This window comes from Budorcas taxicolor, chromosome 1, assembly GCF_023091745.1.
Source record: "Budorcas taxicolor isolate Tak-1 chromosome 1, Takin1.1, whole genome shotgun sequence".
Lineage (NCBI taxonomy): Eukaryota > Metazoa > Chordata > Mammalia > Artiodactyla > Bovidae > Budorcas > Budorcas taxicolor.
This window is the reverse complement of record NC_068910.1, coordinates 199746482-199763669: the sequence shown is the minus strand read 5'-3', so window position 1 is coordinate 199763669 and position 17188 is coordinate 199746482. Positions and strand designations below refer to the sequence as shown.

Below are 17188 nucleotides of genomic sequence, written 5' to 3'. Positions count from 1 at the left end.
CTTCTGCTGCTGCTGCTAAATTGCTTCAGTCGTGTCCAACTCTGTGCGACCCAATAGACAGCAGCCCACCAGGCTCCCCCATCCCTGGGATTCTCCAGACAAGAACACTGGAGTGGGTTGCCATTTCCTCCCTTCTGGTGACCACTAAACTCTGTATCTATGAGTCTATTTTGGTTTCATTTTGTTCATTCATTTTCTTTCTTTTGAAGATTATATATCATGTTGCTACCTATTTTATCTTTTACTACAGATTTAGTAAAAGATCTCTGTTTTCATTAGCTCTTCTAACTAGCTGCACATATGAAGGTCAGTGACTTCTGTAGATTAGTATTTTATGTACTCAGTTTGCTGAATTTTTCTATGAGCACTGCTTTAGTCTATTGCCATATTTTCTTACTGTTCTTTTCTACAATTTGTTTTTTCCAAAAGCTTATTGTTTAGTATAAGCAAAGTACAGAACACAGCAAAAAAGGAAATACAAGATTTAGTGAATTATCATAAGATGAAAACCCTTATTTTCCCCACCCACATCAGAAGACAGACTCTTACCAGTCACTTCAGAACCTCTCCAATATGCCTCTTCTCAGTTACTACCACCTCTCCCCTCCCATGTTAATAGCAGCCACTGTTTGGATATTTATAGTTATCACTTCCTTACTTTACAATGTCATGAACCTCCGTCCATAGTTCATCAGGTACTCATCAGATCTAGTCCCTTAAATCTATTTCTCACTTCCACTGTACAGTCATAGGGGATTTGATTTAGGTCATACATGAATGGTCTAGTGGTTTTTTCCACTTTCTTCAATTTCAGTCTAAATTTGACAATAAGGAGTTCATGATCTGAGCCAGTCAGCTCCAGGTCTTGTTTTTGCTGACTGTATACAGCTTCTCCATCTTTGGCTGCAAAGAATATAATCAATCTGATTTTGGTGTCGACCATCTGGTGATGTTCATGTGTAGAGTCTTCTCTTGTGTTGTTGGAAGAGGGTGTTTGCTATGACCAGTGCATTCTCTTGGCAGAACTCTATTAGCCTTTGCCCTGCTTCATTCTGTACTCCAAGGCCAAATCTGCCTGTTACTCCAGGTGTTTCCTGACTTCCTACTTTTGCATTCCAGTCCCCTGTAATGAAAATGACATCTTTTTTGGGTGTTAGTACTAGAAGGTCTTATAGGTCTTCATAGAACTGTTGAACTTCAGCTTCTTCAGTGTTACTGGTTGGGGCATAGACTTGGATTACTGTGATATTGAATGGTTTGCCTTGGAAACGAACAGAGATCATTCTGTCGTTTTTGAGACTGCATCCAAGTACTGCATTTTGGACTCTTTTGTTGACTGATCACTACGCCATTTTTTCTAAGGAATTCCTGCCCAGAGTAGTAAATATAAAGGTCCACCTAGTCAAGGCTATGGTTTTTCCAGTGGTCATGTATGGATGTGAGAGTCGGACTATAAAGAAAGCTGAGCACCAAAGAATTGATGCTTTTGAACTGTGGTGTTGGAGAAGACTCTTGAGAGTCCCTTGGACAGCAAGGAGATCCAACCAGTCCATCCTAAAGGAGATCAGTCCTGGGTGTTCATTGGAAGGACTGATCTTGAAGCTGAAACTCCAATACTTTGGCCACCTCATGCGAAGAGCTGACTGATTTGAAAAGATCCTGATGCTGGGAAAGACTGCGGGCAGGAGGAGAAGGGGACGACAGAGGATGAGATGGTTGGATGGCATCACCAACTCAATGGACATGGGTTTGGGTGGACTCCGGGAGTTGGTGATGGACAGTGAGGCCTGACATGCTGTGGTTCATGGGGTTGCAGAGTCGGACACGACTGAGTGACTGGACTTCCTTACTTTGCTTTATTTTTATCACTTCCCACCCTTAAACACTACATTTCATTTTTCATGTTTTTTGACTTCCAGGTTCCCTCTTCTTTCCATGCCCCCTTTATATTTGTTGAAGATACTGGATCATGAGGTTTCATTATTTTGATAAGATTGTTTCAAGATGGTTGTATATTCTTCATAAGGAGGCATATGTAGTTTTCTCTTTATTATGTGAATGTTGGTTTTCAATATCTAGATTCTTCTATTTATTAGGAGTCAAAATTTTACCATTTCTTTTTCACTTATTTGTTGGAATACCTCTGTAAAGGGAAACTTTGTCTTATCTATTACTATGGATACAGTCTGATACAGACTGTACCAGGAAGGCAGAATAAATACCAGATCCTTTCTCCTCATTTACCAGCTTTCAAAAATAATGAGTTGTTTCCTAACATCCTTCAAACATGGCCAATTAGCTTAGTTTTTTGGTGCCATTATGAAGTCATGATTGAAATATTATTTGATGATGTCTGGAGCCACTGCTGCTATTGACATTTTTCCTGTCTTTGGCCAGTGGCGGTCCTTTTGACACAACCCTTCGTAGTGCAATAATATATTTGTTCTCCATTCTGACAAAAGGTTCCAGACTCACTGCTATCTTTTCTGCCCCAGATGTAGAACTGATCATTTCTTTAAGCTTTAGTTTCTTTTAGTGGGAAACTGTATTTTAAGGTCACAATGTGGGTCCTGGTGTTGCTTGTTACTATTGGGTTGACAATGACATCTAGGCTTACAAATAGTTTTGAATTCCCCTTTAAACCAAGAGTTATTAAAAAGTTCTAAAATGTCCAGTTGATACAGTCTTCATTTTCCATTTCTACTATTCATTTCTAATTTTTTTAGAAATTAGAAATTTTCAGTGTAAATAGCATTCTTTATTTACAACATGCTTTCCCTCCATTTCATGCCTTTCAATTTGAATTCAAATTTGTCTGATAATAAAACTGTATCCTCTCCTTTCTTTTCATGTATCTTTGCCCATCTTTACTTTTTTCCCCAAATGCTCTAAATCACTTTGGTTTAGGTGTGGCTCTTGTTTAAAAGTATTTTAAGTGCTATTTCATGATATAATCTAAAAGAACTTTTCCTTTAATGTGAAAGTTAGTTCATTTATAATTATTTATGTAACAGTTTTCTTTTTTTTTAAACAGCCACCATTAAAGTTCACTTACGGGTTGGGCTAATTTGGATTCCAGAACTTTTAAATTCATTTTCTTTCTCCCAAAGTACTCATTATTTCTGCTTAACACTGCATTGCAGAGAAACAATTAATGTATACTGAAAAAGAATATGGCACACAGAAGGAAATAACACTGAGACAAGCAGTACCTTTAAATATTCCTTTTCCTGGTAGGTAAGCATTAATGCCTGTAGTCTTAATACTTGCTAAGTACCTGTCTAACATGATTCTCTCCCTTCCACATTGAGCCACCACATCAGATACACAACATACTCCTCATAAATATTATAAGACATCCAGCGAAATGCTAATTTGTATGCTTTTCAGTAAGTAAAAACAAATAATACATACACCAAGATGGCAGGTACTAAAAATACGACATACCTGGCTCCAAGGTGATTTGCTAAGAATGTCAATGAGTCTTTTTCAGCTCCTACACATTGGCTGAATGAAAGAACACAATCCTCTAAAGGAGTCATTCCTGCCATAACTGGAACTGGTGTGAAGAGAGGATTTGACTTTGGATCAATTAAAGTCTGGTAGTCTATACAAGTTACCTTTTAAAAACAAGAAAAACATCATCATCAACCTGAAATAAGCGATTAGTGGTTAACACTGGTTCAGTTACAGTGAAAAGCAATATTACTTTAATATAAATGTGTATATGCTCATTCACAATACATTTAAAATTATAATATTAAAATGTATCAGTCATTATACAGATATTAAAATCAGTCAGATTTATCATTGAATTCCCTAAATATTGCTTTAGATTTAATTTCTTCCAATGTAGTTATCATTGTTTCCTCTTAAGTCTTGGAAAGTTGAAAAAGTCAATGGTTGGAATTATCATTGATAAGCCAACAAGATGCAATAATACAAAAGTGCATGTCATGCTTTGTTAGTAAGAAAACAGGGAAAACCTAAATATGAGAAGACCTGGAGTCACTTTCCTAGGAAAGAATGCTGCTGATGTAGCCCCTCTATTCTACCAGAATTAGGACCAAGAAGCTTGCATATTTTATTATTTATAATTTCCTTTGCTAAAAGCAAAATCCAGACAGTGCCCAAACCCAAATACCAGTCTACCAAAACTAAAGTGCCAAAGATATAAACATTCTCTCTTAGCTTCAGACATCCTTCAATACTACATTTGAACTGATGCGGTGTTTTCTTACCAGCCATGTGTTTGTTACAACTTCTCCCACAGTCGCCTGTACTTCACACCCCAGCAGAGGAACCACAGCATAATCAGCAACAACTCTGCTCTGAAGGGACACAATTTTTCCAGCATTTTCTCTTATGATGGCTGCAACATTAGATTCATTTTCATTACCAAAACCCAAAACTAAGAAACTCTTTTGGCTAAATAAACCTTCTTCGGTAACTGTAGAAACATCAGGGAGGCAATGACCGATGGAAGACTGGTGTTCTTGCAGAGAAATATGAGTAGAATCATTAAGGGGCTCCACATGAGTATAGTCACTGCAGAGCCCAACTTCAACTGGAAAAGAAAAAGAAATGTTTTCTAACAGGTGATTTACTTTATAAAGTTTATCTCCTAGTAAGGATATAAAGGTAACAGGGAACCTGAGAACTGTGACCACAATTACAAAACTAAGGCTATATAAGTATACAATGAAGAAAGAATATGACCTACCCCATCCTCTGGGTTCCCAAGACAGCAATGAGTATTACCATCCTGGGATAAGAGCAATCATGTTAGTATTCTAGGTATTCCTAGTGTACTAGAAAATCATGAAGCTCCAGTAACTCTGCAAGGGGCTTCCCTTGTGGCTCTGCTGGTAAAGACTCTGCCTGCAATGCAGGAGAGCTGAATTCAGTCCCTGGGTGGGAAGATCTGGAGGAGGGAAAGGCCACCCATTCCAGTATTCTGGCCTGGAGAATTCCATGGACAGTCCGTGGGGTTGCAAAGAGTCAAACATAACTGAGCAACTTTCAGAATTTTCCAAGCCCTGCTTCCTGGGATTCCAATAAGCCTGAAAGCTATTCAAAGATTCTTTCCTATTTACATAGAGTTAGTTGCTCAGCTGTGTCTTGACTTTTTGTGACCCCATGCACTACAGTCTGCCAGGCTTCTCTCTCCATGGGATTCTCCAGACAAGAACACTGGAGTGAGCTGCCATTCCCTTCTGGGGATTTTCCCAACCCACGAAATTGAACCTGGGTCTCCCACATTCCAGGCAGATTCTTCACCATCAGAGCCACCAGGGACATAGGCACTGTACTTAATGCTTTTCGTGCATGTAATTAATGCTTATGATAATATAAGGCTAGTTCTATTGCTGTATCTACACCCATCCTTCAAGAAGAATGTCAGGTCTAAGGAGGTTATGTAATTTCTCTAAGGTCACACAGTTATTAGCTGGCAGAAATGAGACATAAACCAAAGTTTGTCTGATTCCAGGGTCCATAAAATTATGTTACAGTTGTTCTAGTTGCTAAGTCGTGTCCCACTCTTTTCCAACTCCATGGACTGTAGCCAGCCAGGATCCTCTGTTCATGGGATTTCCCAGGCAAAATCACTGAAGTGGGTTGCCATTTCCTTCTCCAGGGGAATCTTCCTGACCTAGGGATTGAACCCACATCTCCTGCACAGCAGGTGGATTCTTTACTGCTGAGCCACCAGGGAAGCCATCTTCTTATTTCTATCCTCATCTCCAATAGGCAGGACTCTCTTCACTTCAATTACTGTATATGGCTGTGTGTGTGTAGGTACATATATACATATATAAATGATTCTTTACACTTTTCAACTAATGACCGTATATACACATGCATACAGTCATTAGCTGAAAAGTGAAAAGTCATGCTTATTGGAGAAAAGTAGAGAGTGTGTGTGTGTGTGTATGTGTATATATATATATAAAGTATGTATATACACACTTTAATTTCTACTTAATTCAAGTATTTAAATTGCTCTGAGACTCTGAAGAAGCTGTTCTGTCTAGAGCATTTACTGATCAGTACGTCAGGAGACTCTCTGACCCTCAGTTTCATACTCTAAGGAATAAAGGATAACAGTGTATCTATAATTTAGAGTGATGTATTCCCAATGGCTCAGCAGGTAAAGAATCTGCCTGCAATGCAAGAGATTCAGGAGACTAGGGTTTAATCCTGGGTCAGGAAGTTCCCCTGGAGGAGGAAATGGCTACTCACTCCAGTATTCTTGCCTGAAAAATGCCAGGCAAGGGGAGCCTGGAAGGCCACAGTCTAAAAGGTCACAAAGAGTCAGACATGACTGAGCACACATGAGGATGAGTAAGCCTGGGTGGAAATAAAGGTTACGTGATACCATAAAGCATTTAGAGAGTAGTTATAAAATGTATAATATAAAATGTAAAAACACATTTTTTTTGCATTAAAATTGCTCACAATCACATCTAGGAGGAAAAAAACAACTTTGTTTGATGTTTCTGTGTAATCGGTGAGGTGGTAAGAAGCCCGGTGGAAAGAAGAAAGAAGAAAGAAATTTTAGACTACTACAGTAAAAACTGGAGAAGGAAATGGCAACCCACTTCAGTATTCTTGCCTGGAAAATTCCACAGACAGAGGAGCCCAGTGGGCTACAATCTGTGGAGTCACAGAGTTGGCCATGACTGAACACATCAGTACATACTATAAAAACAAACTAGAAATACTATGTTCTTATAAATTATAAGTAAAACCCTGAAGTTATTAAAGGTTCAGAATAAAATAACACATTTTATAGCAGTTCATTTACCAATAGAACCCCCTTTTCAAACAGATGCCATTCAGAAGCCTAACAGACACTTTTTGATAGCTTTTTCAATATGAAATAAACACTTAATTACATTCCTTCAAAGGTACTCAGGGATTCACTGAGATTTAATATCACCAAATCCTTTCAAAGTCAGTACACTACTAGCTGCTTCAGAAAAGAAGATCTGAGAAACTAATTGCCTGACTCCAACAAGCACCCTTGTTGAAGGATAGCACATAAAACTGCTTCCAGTCAATAGGTGGTCTTTTTGTACTAAAACATCCTAAAAAATTAGGATGATCTGATATGATACACTACTAAAGCATGAGCAAATGGTCTGACAAAAATCATTTTGCAGAACAACATGAACAGTGTGGATTATTAAATGTTGTTTTAAGCTTAAAAAAAAAAGGAAAATTGAAATTCTCTAAAACTATGTCAGAAATAAATAAAAATATGGCCAGCTAGACATGCAGAACCCTCTCACCATAAAACACCTAAAAATAGAGAATGAAATATTAAAGGTATCACTATAAATGCAAAGCTGAGTTTACAAAAAAAGCAAGGTAAATTCTCAAAGGCTAAAAATGAAGTGGTAGCATGAATCCAGAGCATTAAGTAATCACTAAAGGTAACAATTACCATCTATTTTGGCAGTGACCAACACCCTTAGGATTTAAGGATGTCATGTGGAGGGACAGGAGTTAAGCCTTTTATCCCACACTAATTAGAGGTGGGGCAGAGTATACCCTTCCACTCAGAAACCCTAAAGGAAGATGCCTTCAGTAAAAATGTCCATCAAAAATCAATCAACCACCACTACGTTCACCCTGCAAAGAGATGAGAAGTACACAATTTTGGCTTTTAGGGGGTGGGGAGGGGTGTGTCAACATATCTCTCTTGGGCATCTGTCATCATAGGCTGGTCCTCAGAGTAGGTTAGGGCCTGATGGTCCAAAAACATCCAGCTAACAAGTAACTTAGGGGTGTCCTAAGTTGGGAAATTCCTCCTGGCAGGTTTAAACATAAACTTTATCTGGAGGACCAAATTCTCTTCCCAGGCTTCCTAGAACCTCAAGTGCTAACAAGAAAGAGTTTATATAATAAATATCACAAAACACATGAGGAAGCCAAGCATCATGAACAACAATCAGGAGAACTACCCCTGTTCTTCATTCAGATATTGCAACAGGTTTAAAATGTCTCAAGAAATAAAGCAAAAAACCCCCACAAATACAGAACAACACACTACTGAAAGAACTAGGACTTCTACGAACTGAAAAAATACTGAACTTGAAAGTTTAATGGATGGGTTAAACATATTAAGCAATAGCTAAACAGAAAAATAGTGTTTTAGAAGGAAAATCTAAAGAAATTACATATAATAAATAATAAAAAAAAGATGAAATTAGAAGGACAGATTAAGGACACAGAGCTAAAGGGGAGTTACAGAATATAGAGAATGAAGGAAAGCAATATTCAAAGACATAATAGATGAAAAATTTTTTAAAACTAATAAAGGAAAAAAAAACTCACTAATTCTCTGATTCAAAAAGCACAATGACTTGCAAATAAGACAAATAAATGGTAAAACTCCAGGACACAAAAAATAAAAGGTATTAAAAATAGAGAAAAATAGATGCTGCTGCTGTTTAGCCACTAAGCTGTGTCAGACTCTTTTGTGACTCCATGGACTGCAGCCTGCCAAGTTCCTCTACCCATGGAATTTTGCAGGCATAAACACTGGAGCAGGTTGCATTTGCTACTTCAGGGGAACTTCCCAATTCAGGGATCAAACCCTCATCTTTTGTGTCTCTTGCACTGGCAGGTGGATTCTTAACCATTAGCACCACCAAACAGAGAAAAAAAGATTTCCTACAAAAGAATGACAAGTAAGCTGACATCTGACTTCTTAATCAGCAGTCATGGAAACAGATGACAAAGAAAAAATATCTCCCAAGAGCTCTGACAAATTAACTGTCTAGAACTGTCTTTTAAGGACAAGGGAAAATAAAGACATTAACAGAAACTGAAGAAATTTACAAAGGATATATCTTAAGAAAAAAGAAAATTATTCCAAAGGAGAGAGATCAGATGCAATAAGGAATATGGAGCAAAGAAGTAGCTAAATATGCTGGTAAATCAAAACAATTACTGAATATAGAAAACAACAATGCCTAATTGTGGGATTAAAGGATAATGAAAATACAAGACAAAATCACATAAGCTGAATATACTAATGAGTGCATGTGTAGAAGGTATGGTTGGTAGTGATGCTGAAGATAAATGTTATAAGGTCCTTATAATATTCATAAGAAAGACAAAAATTCTAATTAATTTAAAAATTTAAGCTATGATATACATTAGATTTTCAAGGGTAAACACTGAAAACATAAAATAGTATATATAAGCTTCGAAATCAGTAGAGGGAAAGATGCAGAATTGGGAGTGTGATCTGGGGAAGGAAAAGGCAAGCTCAACCCATCCAAAAGACAAAAATGTTAAAAAAACAAACGAAAAACAAGGAAGCATGGAAAAATGGGACAAATAGCACAGAACAGGAGGGTAGAAAATAATCAAAATATATCACAAGTAACAATGTAAATCAACCAATTTTCAATTAAAAGAAAGTCATACTAAAAAAATACCTATGTGAACAGGTATAGGTGTTTTAATATCAGATAAAATAGATCTTAATTAAAATAAGAATTAGGGCAATGAGGATCACCATGTAATAAAACTTCAAAATACACACAAAAGAACTGAATGTGACAGAACTGCATGGAAAAAGTGACAGTCACCATTACAACAGAGGAGTTTAACATCTATTTCATGCATAGACAGAACTAACAAAACTTGATTACATCATATAAATGTATAAATTTCCAAACAATCATAGAAAACATTTTTCTGAGGCACAGAAGAACACTTACAAAAACCACTTCCTAAACACCTCACAGACCAAAGATATGATAAAATTAGAAAATATTTAGGACAGAATTACTTTGGCGACCTGATGCAAAGAATAGACTCATTAGAAAAGACCCTAAAGCTGGGAAAAATTGGAGGTAAAAAGGGAAAGGTGCAGCAGAGGATGAGATGGCTAGATAGCATCACTGACTTAATGGATACATGAGTTTGCGCAAACTCCAGGAGATAGTGAATGACAGGAATGCCTGGAGTGCTGCAGTCCATGGGCTGGCAAAGAGTCAGACACGACTCTGCGAGTAAGTAACGACAATAACAAATTACAAAAATTCTACATAGAAGATCTTTTGGGACCTCCCTGGTGGTAAAGTAGGTAAGAATCCGCCTGCCAAAGCAGGGGACATGGGTCTGATTCCTGGTCTGGGAAGAGTCCACATGCCATGGGCAACTGAAGTCCATGTGCCACAGCTACTGAGCCCATGCCACAGCTGCTAGAACCCAAGTGCTTGAGAGCCTGTGCTCCACAGGAGAAGGCACCGGAAGGAGGGGCCCATGCACTGCAATGAGAAGCCTGTGCGCCGCGACTAGAGCAGCCTCTCCTCTCCAAAACTAGAGAAAGCCTGTGTGCAGCAATGAAGACCCAGTGTGAGCAAAATACAAAAGGTTTTTAAAAACCTTTTGAAATACAACTAGTTGAGTGAGTACTTTCAGAGAAATCTATTGACATAATTAGATTAAAAGACTACCAAAAAAAAGCAAATCGTGCAACTCAAGAAATCAGAAGGAATAAAGAATAAATTTATGAATCAAGTTACTTTGCTAAAAAGACTAACAAAATTAGCCATTAAGCTTCCTAGTAAACACAGCTTACAAAAATTGAGTCAGAAAAAAATAGAACTGAACAGTCTTATATCCATTAAGTGAATTAGTACTATAAATTTTCCTACAAAGAAACACTAGGCCCAAACAGACAGATGCGTTTCAGCACACATTCAAGGATACGGAACCCCAATGTTACACAAACTCTGAGATCTTAAAAAAAAAGGAAAAAAATAATCCCACAATTTACCACAAACTCTGAGATTTTTTAAAAAAGAAAGAGTAATCCCCCAATCCATTTTATCAATTAATAACAAAATCCAACAAAGATAACGGAAAAAGGAAAAGTATAGGTCAGTATCACACTGAGTAGATAGAAGCCTAAATCAAATATTAGCAAACCAAATATAGCAATGTGTAAAAAAGATGAATATATCACATCCAGAAGAATTTAAACTTGACTTGACAATATAAAATCTACTAATACAATTTATCACACCAAGAAGGAAAAACCATATGATAATTCCAATGAGCAGAGGAAAAGTACGTAATACCCAGATCAAAGCTCTAAAGAATAAAAACAAAACTTTTATGAGAAAACGTATGAGAAAGTTTCATGACTACCTTTGGTAATGATTTCTTAATTATGACACCAAAAACACAAGCAATGAGAAAAAAACAAATAAACTGGACTTCACCACAATTAAAACTTTCGTCTATCAAAGAACACAATGTGAAAATGCTACCCAAAGAAGGGGGAAAATATATACAAATCAAAAAACTGATAAGAGATCAATATTCAGAATATATAAAGAACGCCTACTACTCAAGAACAAACAAAAGGCAACCCGACTGAATAAACATTTCTCCAAAGAAGATATACAGATGGCCAATAAAAGCAGGAAATGACACACAACATCACTAATCACGGAAATGAAAATCAAAACCATCAGTGAGATATCACTTCAAATCCGTTAGGATGACTTTTATTATGGAAAAAAAAAAAAAAAGGAAATACAGTATGTTCTAAGGATGTAGAAAAACTGGAACCTTTGTGCACAGCTGGTGAAGATGTAAAGTAGTTCAGCACTGTGGAAAACAGCAAGATAGTTTCCCAAAAAGTTAAACATAGAATTACCATGACTTATCAATTCCACCTCTGAGACTATATCTAAAAGACCTGAAAGCAGGGACTTGAACAGATATATGTACACCAATGTTCACAGCACCATAATTTACAACAGCCAAAGGTAGGGACAACTCAAGTGTCCATCAACAGAAAATGGAACAGACAATTCCAACATACAATGGAGTATTATTCAACTTTAATAAGGAATGATATTCTGACACATGCTAAAACATGGCCTTGAGGACATAATGCTAAGTGAAATAAGCCAGACACAAAAGGTATTGTCTTGACTCCATGTATATGAGCTACCTAGAATAGTCAAATTCATAGAGACAGAAATATAATGGTGGTTGCCAGGAAACGGTTGAAGGAGTAATATAGAGTTACTGTGTAAGGCCTATAAAGTTTCAGTTTGGGAAGATAAAGTTCTGGCATGGATGGTAATGATGGTGGCAAAACTATGTGAATATAATTAATACCAATGAACTGTATATCAAAGGGTGGTTAAAACGGTAAATTTTATGTCAGGCATATTTTACCACAATTTTTTAAAAACTCAATACCCAAAATGTTCTTATTCAAAATGTTTTACTCTTATATACCAGTAAAATATAATTTTAAGAATTAAAATATCAAATGAACGGACACAAAACACAAAAAATTAGGGATAGTTGTAACATGGCATGTCTAGTATCTTATGACTCCAGTTACACTTTATTGAAAAACATAAACTGTATGCTGATATTCTATATTCATGGATAGAAAGATCTTTTCATTGTAAAGATGTCAATCCTGCTCCAAATTATAAATTCAATACAATCCCAACCAAATTCCCATACAGATTTATTCAAACTGACAAATTAATTTTAAAAATGTATATAGAAGCAAAAGTCCAAGAATAGGTAAGAAACTTTTGTAAAGAAAACTGGAGGGCCAGGCTATTAAAATAAGATGGTTTATCAGTGAAGTATCTCAGTGGAACAGAATAAAAAGCCTAAACACAGATCCCCACTTAACAGACCCTTAATAAATGACAGGGGTAACAGGGCAAATTAGTTGAGAAAGGATGGCCTATTCAAAAAAGTTTGAGAATAAGTGATTATTTACACTGACAATTTGAATGCTTCTTATCAAGTGCAAAAATCAACTCCATGTGGACTGAAGAAGAAATGTGAAAAAGCAAAACTTTAAGACTTTTAAAATACAACTTTATGACATTCAGATAGGAAAACTTACATAAAATAGAAAAGCACAAACCACGAAATAATGGATTAAAAGCCCTACTTTACAGGACACTCAAACAGGGGCTCTGTATCAACCTAGAGGGGTGGGATGGGGAGGGAGATGGAAGGGAGTTTCAAAAGGGAGGGGATATATGTATACCTATGCAGCCATAGGTATACATGTCGATGTTGGACAGAAAACAGCAAAACTGTGTAAAGTGATTATTCTTCAATAAAAAAATAAATAAAAATTATACCCAAATAACATTCAAAACGATGCTCTACCTTATTAGCAATGTTATAAAATTAAAACCACAATGAGATCCCTCTCTACACCCATCAAATAAATAAGAATTTCAAGCCTTTTGAGAAACACTAAATGTTGAAAGGATGTGCAACAACAGGAACCCTTACTATTGTTCTAGTATAAAGTGGTAAACTAAAACACTCCAGAAAGCAATATGCTTCATGTAAGAAAGTGGAAGACATACTTATCCCAGGAATCAGTCATCCCACCCCAGAGAAATTCTTGCTCACGTGCACAGAGACACACACAAGAACAATTTCAGCAGTACTGTTTGCTATTAGAAAACAAAACAAAAAACCCACAATAAAAATCTCCTCAGGAAGGGCAATAGATAAACTATGGCATGTTCATATACCAGTGTGATATATTCATAACCAGTTACTAGGATGAGATGAGTATCTTGCAGGTTTAGGGTAGGGTAGCAAAAGAGTACATATCATGTATGATTTATGTAAGTTCAAATACACACAAAACAAAACAGTGTGTATATTACTTACAGATATATATATGTTATAAACTACTACGAAAATGAGGAGGGATTCACAGGAGAATTTTGACCAAGCAGAATATCCTATAGTTTTTAAACAGACTAGTGAATGTGAACGTGAAGTCGCTCAGTTGTGTCCGACTCTTTGTGACCCCATGGACTGTAGCCTACCAGGCTCCTCTGTCCATGGGATTTTCCAGGCAATGGTACTGGAGTGGATTGCCATTTCCTTCTCCAAGGAATCTTCCCAACCCAGGGATTGAACCCAAATCTCCCACATCATAGACAGACGCTTTACCATCTGCAATCTCAGCCAAAAGGCCGAGAAACAGATTAGTAGTATATGGTTATTTGTTAAATTATTCTTTATATCTTTTTGGACATATTAAATACTTTATAATAAAAAGTATTTAAAAAGTAGAAATGCTGTTCACAACTTTTCACTGGCAATTGTGTTTAGCACACTGAGAAGACTACAACCTGAGACAGCAGTCTACAGTGCAGCATTATACTCATTAAAACTACAATTACAAACTAAGAGGCATTCGTTATAAGGTTAAAATACCTTGTAACAAACACCTTGCCAGACCAGATGAAGCACAAGCTGGGAAACAAGATTGCCGGGAGAAATACCAATAACCTCAGATATGCAGATGACACCACTCTTATGGCAGAAAGCAAAGAAGAACTAAAGAGCCTCTTGCAAAAGTGAAACAGGAAAGTGAAAAAGCTGGCTTGAAACTCAACATTCAAAAAATGGAGATCATGGCATCTGGTCCCATCACTTCATGGCCAATAGATGGGGAAACAATGGAAACAGTGAGAGACTTTATTTGTCTAGAATCTCTTAGCCTTGCCTGCTTAAAAAAAAAAAAGAAAAGTAACACAAATAAAACTTCAAGAGAAGAAAGAGGTTAGTATTACCTAAATTCTAAAGAACCTGGCAGAAATCACATAAGTATGTATTCTGCTACCAAAATATTTAATGACTGTTAACAATGGTCACTCTTTCTTACCTACTGTTGGGTTATTAGTCTGATATTGAGAGAGTAGATCTTCATCAGCTTGCTCATGCTTTTCCTCAGGAGCAAAGTCATTCTTAGAGAAGCTGCTGTTCTTCCTTTTTAAAAGGGCTGTTTTACTTTCAGGTTGATCTGAAACTGGAATTTCCATTGGCTGGTAGTTAACACGGATGTATGGCTCTTCAGGAAGCATATAACCTTTACTAAAACACTCTAGCAACCATTTTGCTCCCACTACATGAGGCCTACAAAAACAGTACAGTTATATATTAGTTTAAACTATAAATACCATTATCCCATGTGCCATGCAGTTCCCATAACTGTCAGGATATGCAATTTTAAGGAAAATCATTACACAGTAGAAACTGCTTTGAATTAAAAACTGACAAAACCTGTGGGCTGATTTATCCCAAAACTGCTTCAATTCATCATCATCATCTCCCACAATAACATGAGTTACATCTTCATTGAGCTGATTAAAACGAACTCCACCTCCACTGTTAATAAGTCTTCTCAGTTTATCTAGCTTTCTGCCATTAAAACCACAAAGATAGATCTGCAATGAAAAAAAATTTGCTTTAGATTAACACACTTAAAATGGCCTATTTCTGTCAATAGAAATCTATTTATTGAAAGTGTGTCTAAACCCATTATGTGTAAATAAGGCAACCTTTATATTTACATTTTAAATACATTAAAAAGTATATTCTGAAACTTTGATTTCTAAAGAATTCTTAAATTTTATCACTTCTTCACAATCCCAAAACATTACCCATTACTGATAAGTACTGAGGCTTTAAATAAAATAGAAACCAGAATAATTCAAATATCTTCTGAATATTAGTGCACAGCAATTTCTAAAATGTAGGTAGCTTCTTAAACTAGTCTTACTACTTGTAAATTCTGAAGTAATTACAGAAATAAACTGGAGTTAAACATGTGAATTCAGAAAATCTAGGTTTAAATTTTGGGTCAGCTGCCAATGATTAACCACACCACCACTTAAACATACTAGGCTTTTTTTTTTTGCTGGTGTGGGGCTCCACTGCTGCACGAGGGCTTTCTTTAGTTGTGGCAGGTGGATGCTACTCTCTAGTGAGGATGTGCAGGTTTCTCAACGCAGTGGCTTCTCTTTTTGTAGGGAATAGGCTCTAGGGTGTGCAGGCTCAGCAGCTGTGACACATATGCTTAGCTGCCTGACGGCATGGGAATCCTCAGGGTGCAAGCGTGCTCAGTTTGTGTCCAAATCTGTTCGACCCTATGGACTGTATGTAGCCTGCCAGGCTCGCTCCTCTGTCTATGGGATTTTACTGGCAAGACTACTGGAGTGGGTTGCCATTTCCTACTCCAGGCGATCTTCCCAACCCAGGGCTCAAACCCTAGTCTCCTGCATTGCAGGTGAATTTTTCACTGCTGAGCCACTGAAGAATCTTTCCAGACCAGGGATGAAACCTGTGTTCTCTTCATTGGGAGGTGGATTCTTTATGATTGGACTACCAAGCAAGTCCAACTTAGACTATTTAAACCGATTTTCTTCCTTATATACTGAAATAGTTTTCATAGTTGATTAAACAAAAAAAATTAGGTCAAAGAGCTAAGCACAATGCTTTGGGGATGAAACATATTCAGTAACTTATTTTTAACTATCAATATGTGCACATGTGAGATGTGAGAGTTGGACTATAAAGACAGCTGAGCACCGAAGAATTGTTGCTTTTGAACTGTGGTGTTGGAGAAGAATCTTGAGAGTCCTCTGGACTGCAAGGAGATCCAACCAGTCCATCCTGAAGGAAATCAGTCCTGAATATTCATTGGAAGGACTGATGTTGAGCTGAAACTCCAATACTTTGGCCACCTAATGCAAAGAACTCACTGGAAAAGACTATGATACTGGGAAAGACTGAAAGCAGGAGAAGGGGATGGCAGAGGATGAGATGGTTGGATGGCATCACCGACTCAATGGACATGATTTTGGGTAAACTCCGGGAGTTCATAATGGACAGGGAGGCCTGGTGTGCTGCAGTCCATGGGGACACAAAGAGTCAGACACGACTGAGCAATTGAACTGAACTGAAACCAATTTAATCAATATTACTATATTGAATCTTCTTCATCTCTATTTTACCAAATGGATCTTTTAAAAAAGTCTTAATCTATTCCAAACTGCATTTATATCCCAAACTAAATAACCTCTATCACTAGATTACATTTTAACAAAAATGAGGAATCATACATTTCCTGTAAGAATAATTAAGTCACATCCAGAATTAGTACAGTTTCGATAAAAGATTACACAACACCTCATATTCTGTTAATAAACTGTTAAGTTTTAAAAGTATAGAAAGGAAGGTAATTTGCCCATTTTCCTGAATAAAATAAGAAAGTTAAGTCTTTGCTACTCTTTGAGAATTAGTGCATAGCATATTCATTCTACAAGCAAGAAATAAACTAAGTATTTAGTTCTAA

At 36.8% G+C, this 17188-nt stretch overlaps 1 protein-coding gene across 1 annotated transcript in view; it reads right to left on the bottom strand.

Annotated features, from left to right (window-relative positions):
- Positions 1-17188, bottom strand: part of TOPBP1 (DNA topoisomerase II binding protein 1) — a 75066-nt gene that overhangs the window by 39682 nt on the left and 18196 nt on the right. The window contains exons 9-12 of the mRNA XM_052639171.1: positions 15115-15278; positions 14717-14967; positions 4242-4567; positions 3448-3620 (exon numbers count right to left, since the gene is read on the bottom strand). Of these exons, the coding sequence (XP_052495131.1) occupies positions 3448-3620; positions 4242-4567; positions 14717-14967; positions 15115-15278 (914 nt within the window). The remainder of the gene's footprint in view (positions 1-3447; positions 3621-4241; positions 4568-14716; positions 14968-15114; positions 15279-17188) is intronic.